The sequence below is a fragment of the Alosa sapidissima genome, chromosome 11, assembly GCF_018492685.1.
Source record: "Alosa sapidissima isolate fAloSap1 chromosome 11, fAloSap1.pri, whole genome shotgun sequence".
In the NCBI taxonomy this organism is placed as follows: Eukaryota; Metazoa; Chordata; class Actinopteri; order Clupeiformes; family Clupeidae; genus Alosa; species Alosa sapidissima.
The window spans coordinates 34,268,492-34,273,491 of record NC_055967.1 but is presented as its reverse complement, the minus strand read 5'-3'; the positions used below and the strand labels follow the sequence as shown (position 1 = coordinate 34,273,491).

The 5,000-nt window shown below is 49.8% G+C and overlaps 1 protein-coding gene across 3 annotated transcripts in view; it reads left to right on the top strand.

The window, feature by feature from the left end:
• Nucleotides 1-5,000, top strand: part of dusp8a (dual specificity phosphatase 8a) — a 44,258-nt gene that overhangs the window by 6,460 nt on the left and 32,798 nt on the right. For 2 of the 3 annotated variants that reach the window (XM_042110943.1, XM_042110945.1), the window contains exon 2: nt 1,314-1,748. In XM_042110943.1, the coding sequence (XP_041966877.1) occupies nt 1,515-1,748 (234 nt within the window). In that variant the 5' untranslated portion in view covers nt 1,314-1,514. The remainder of the gene's footprint in view (nt 1-1,313; nt 1,749-5,000) is intronic. The other variant, XM_042110944.1, reaches the window with a different exon arrangement.

Below are 5,000 nucleotides of genomic sequence, written 5' to 3'. Positions count from 1 at the left end.
ACACAGGTGCGCACATGCACACACACACACACACACACACACACACACACACACAAATACGCATTCATGCACACACAGACACAAGTATACAGACACACATGCATGGATCTGCTTTAAGTTCCAGTTTAATCAGAGCTAAGCCAAAGATTCCATTTTCTGTGATGAACACTTAGGTGCGCGCATACACACACACATACACACACACACACACACCCACACCCCCACACAAATGTGCTTGTGTCCAGATTCTCTGAGCTAATTATGGAAAGCAGTTGAGCAGCACTTCTGTCCTCTGCTGCACTTGCGTTCCTACCTCTTTAATTGGTTTTACTGTAATGGTTACTTTTACTGTCTTTCTGCACTGCAGCTGAGTCAGTGAGCTCCCAGTCTGTGAACCCTCCCGTGCCCACGGGCTTAATCAGCATGGTGGTCTTAATCTATCTGCACAACAGAAAGCTTAGTCAAAGTCCTTTTAGGCAAGTCCCTCCACTCGGCGGCCATATTGCAACGCTTTTTGGGCACTTATCGTGCATCTATTTCGGCAGAAATGCGCATGCGCAAGGCTTCACGACACCAATCTTGCTCCAGCAGCGAGATCACAACACATGATTGGCACGATGTCTTCACAACACACCACATGATTGGCTCAATTTATTCAGATGTTAACGTTTTGCCGCGGAAGGGCTGGGATATGTGTAGACAACTGCCATATTGGCGTTACAAACTAACCCCATGCATTTTTATGGAGGATTTTTTGAGTGCTGTGTCTCCTCATTACAAAAGTCTTTGGCTTAGTTACCGTTATGATCTGACCAATGATTTGAGTAGTATGTGCAGGTGCTGATGTGTAGAAGCTTTAAAGGTGCCATATGTAATGTCCGCCAAACAATCAATTCATACTCCACATTCCATAAAAGATGGGGGCAGTATACCTCCAGAAAGTGAGTTGGTCTACCCTAGAGTAACAACCGAGAAACATGCATTGCAGTTGGCTGGCGGTTATGTTGCCCGCATACCGCCTCCCATGGCCGAAGCTGGTATTGTGACACCTGTCGGGCTGTGGCTAGTAATTTAGCATGCTAATTCAGGTTGATATCTCTGCAGCACTATGCCTTGTCATTTTTTTAATGACATCATCGCCCTTATTTCTTCTCATTCTTTTGACGCGTGTAGCTCATTTTTTGGATATTTTTTACCTCAGTTCTTACACATGGCACCTTTAAGGTGCTGAAGTGACCATCATCTCTACACTTTTGGTCACACTGTCTAACTCTGTGTCTTTTTCTCTCTCTGTCTGTCTGTCTATCCCACAGCAGAAGCCATGGCTATCCTGAGCCTCGACCCATCATCTCCCCTGTGATCTGACCTCTCACCCTCTCCCCCACCTCGCCTTCCTCCCGTCTTTTTCTGGGAGCGTTTGTCGTCCCTCCCCACGCCTCCGTCTCCCACTCCGGAGGCAGCGCCCCCTGTGAGGAGGAGGAGGAACTGCAGCAGCGGCAACAGCGAGCAGCAGCATGGCTGGGGAGAAACATGGCCGCCGGTCGCCCATGGACATCAAGCGGCTGGCGGGGCTGCTCCAGCGTGGGGCCGGGCGCCTGCTGGTCATCGACAGCCGCACCTTCTCCGAGTACAACGCCTCGCACGTGCAGGGCGCCATCAACGTCTGCTGTTCCAAGCTGGTCAAGCGGAGGCTGCAGCAGGACAAGGTGTCTGTCACCGAGCTGCTGCAGCCCAACGGCAAGGTCAAGGTAAGTCCATTACCTGACCTCCACGGTCATCAGCTGTCAGGATGATATTGCTGATGGTGACAAGGTAGTCTGCTGCTGTAAACGCCATGAAAATTGAGGCTCATTGTTGTTTTCTCTAGCCTTAGAGTCAATAGTCAATAGTCAATTCAGTGAGAGCGTGTCAATGGTGGTATCTCTGTCAGCATAATGGGGTGGTGCTAGAACTAGCATGGGAAGCTCAAGGCTAACATAGGAAACGTATGGCTCAGTGGAAGCTGATGATTAACATGCTAAATTAAACTGTGACTGACTACTACTAGTCAAAGGTCTTGAACCTGAAGTCAGTTTGATATTTATGTGAGTACTTGATGATGTGGCAGGTTTTCTATGAGTTTGAGCTTCATGTTTAGATAGAGATAGAGAGTATGAAGAGTTGTTTCGAACAAGCTCTCAGAATAAGTCCACTTGTGCAGGGGGACTCAAACGTGCATTCAACCGCTGGCTCTAAATAGCTGACTTCACAACATTGCATGCAATTCAGCCATGACCACACATCACCTGGGTGTCATCATCCTTTAAAACATGTGCACATACTTATTTTCGCCTTCTACCTTCAACGCCCTCCCCCCTCCCAAACACACACACACACACACACACACACATACACGCAAACACCATGCATTTATGCTCACGCGACCATATACCTGCATAGACGGCATGATGACGCTGTTTCCGGTACTCTGGGTTTAAAAGAGCTGTCATAGCGTAGCTTTGCCTTGCCCTCTTTTTAGATACGCTAAAAACGTATCTACCCCCACCCCCCCCCACCCCCTTACATCACCCCCCCCCCCCCCCCGTCCTCCACCATCCTAGCACCTCCATCTCCCTCCCCTGTTTAAGCTTTTACGGCCCACGAGGGGTTTGTGGTTTGATTGTGAGCCTCTGACAAGAAGCAGCACTTGATCTGGCTGTTACTGCTGCTATATTTGGCAGCGGCGTTGTGTGTCATTGTGTGTGTGTGTGTGTGTGTGTGTGTGTGCCGCTGCATGGCACTGTAGGTTTATGGCTTATCAGTGGCTGTGAAACAGGAGCCTCTAGTTTTCCATGACTTCTGTGCTGAATGGAGCTGGATTTATTTTTCCTGAGCACCCTCCTGACACGCGAAAGTCCCGTATTTTTAGTCAGGGGATGAAAGTGAAGGAAAGGGGGAAACCCAAGCAGTGATGTGTGTGACCCTCAGCTGTGGAGAAGACACACACACATGCACACACAGTAATGCATTTTCTCTATGATGCACTCACTCACACAAATATACACAAACCACACACTCTTGGACATGTAAACAATATGTAGATGATGCACACACACCTCGCACACATATACATATCTCCCATAACCAAACATATGGGAACTCAAGTAAACACACTCAAGTAAACACACAAACACACACATAATAGCCCCTGCAGACAGTAAGCTCACTATATGTCAGCCCCATCTCCACATAGTCTGGGGTAGTGGTTGCAGGCTCTGTTCTCCTTCAGTGCTGTTAATTCGCCGTGGTAACCATCCATGTGACTCTGCCAGGAGGGGGCAAACGCGTCGCACCCTGCGGCTCTGAGTGGCGGTTTGATTGGCGCTTCGTAAAACTAATTTTGCTAGTTCCTCATACTCAATTTCAAGCATGAACGCCTGACCTGCCATGCATGCGGACCTGGTGCAAGGATCAGGCACTGTGAATGTGTGTGTAGTATTGCGTGTACTCTAGTGTGTGTGTGTGTATGTGTGTGTGTATGCGTGCATGTTCTGGTGTGTGTGTGTGCATGTTCTAGTGTGTGTGTGTGAGTGTGTTTGTGTGTGTGTGTGTGTGTGTGAGCATGTTCTAGTGTGTGTGTGTGTGTATTAGTGTGCGTGTGTGTGTGTGTGTTCTAGTGTGTGTGTGTGTGTGTGTGTGTGTGTGTGTGTGTGTGTTCTAGTGTGTGTGTGTGTGTGTGTGTGTGTGTGTGCATGTTCTGGTGTTTGTGTGTGTGTGTGTGTGTGTGTGTGTGTGTGTGTGTGTGTGTGTTCTAGTGTGTGTGTGTTCTAGTGTGTGTGTGTGTGTGTGTGTGTGTGTGTGTGTGTGTGTGTGTGCGTGTTCTGGTGTGTGTTTGTGTGTGCGTGTGTGTGTGTGTGCATGTTCTGGTGTGTGCATGTTCTGGTGTGTGTTTGTGTGTGTGTGTGTGTGTGTGCATGTTCTGGTGTGTGTTTGTGTGTGTGTGTGTGTGTGTGTTTCTCTGGTAGATGTTTCCCCTCTGCCACAGCGGGTGGAGGTTTCCCCCCATAAAGGCAAATGGAGTGCATGACAACACAGCTGCCAAATGACAGCAGCCCCTCCTCCACACACAGCCCTATCTTCAGACTCAGGTTCTACACCCATGGGTTCCCCTTTCTCCCTCTCCCCTGCCCTATCTTCAGACTCAGGTTCTGCACCCATGGGTTCCTCTTTCTCCGTCTCCCCTGCTCTCTCTACTGCCTCCTCTGTAGGTGGGTTCCTCACAGAACCACTCATTTTGTGTTCCTTTCCTCCCCTCTCTTCCTGCTCATCACGGTGAGCTTTTTCCTGTTAACTTTTCAGGGCTCTCTTAATAGATGAGCTGATAACGACAAACAGACTTCAGCATTTGGCCTTAGCATGTGTGTGGACTTCTGTGTGTATGTGTGTGTGTGTTGAGGGGTGGGGGATGTTTCTATGTTTACCTTTGAAAGAAAAGCTAAATTATTATTTTTAATGTCTGGGCTTTTAGTACCCAAGTCTCAGCTTGTGGAATACCCCACTACTGTACACCTGCCAAGCACCCCTCCCCCACCCCTGCCCCCACCCCCTTTCTTCAGTGCACACGTTAGTCTTTATCATTTCCTGTCTCCCTTTGATTCCCCAAGACCCCCCCCCCCCCCCCCCCCCCCACTACCACCATCTCTCTCTCCCCCCCCCCCCTCTGTCCTCCTGGGTAGGCGAGCAGGCAGGCCTGTATTGTCTTGCTGGGTAAGGAGGATAATGCTGTGTTTAATGCAAGCCTGGGTAAAGCCTGGAGCGGTGGGGAGGATGCTTCAGACTCTTTGTAATTGGCTGAGCATGACATCATCTGCTCAGCAGCCTCCCCCCGCCCCCACCACCCCCTTCCTCCTCCTCCAACCCCCCCACCCACCCCCAACCTCCTTTTGTGTGGCCGTTGGCAGAGCGTCGGTCAGGCACGTGCAGACCGCTTGCACCACTAACCCCACCTCTCTCTCTCTCCC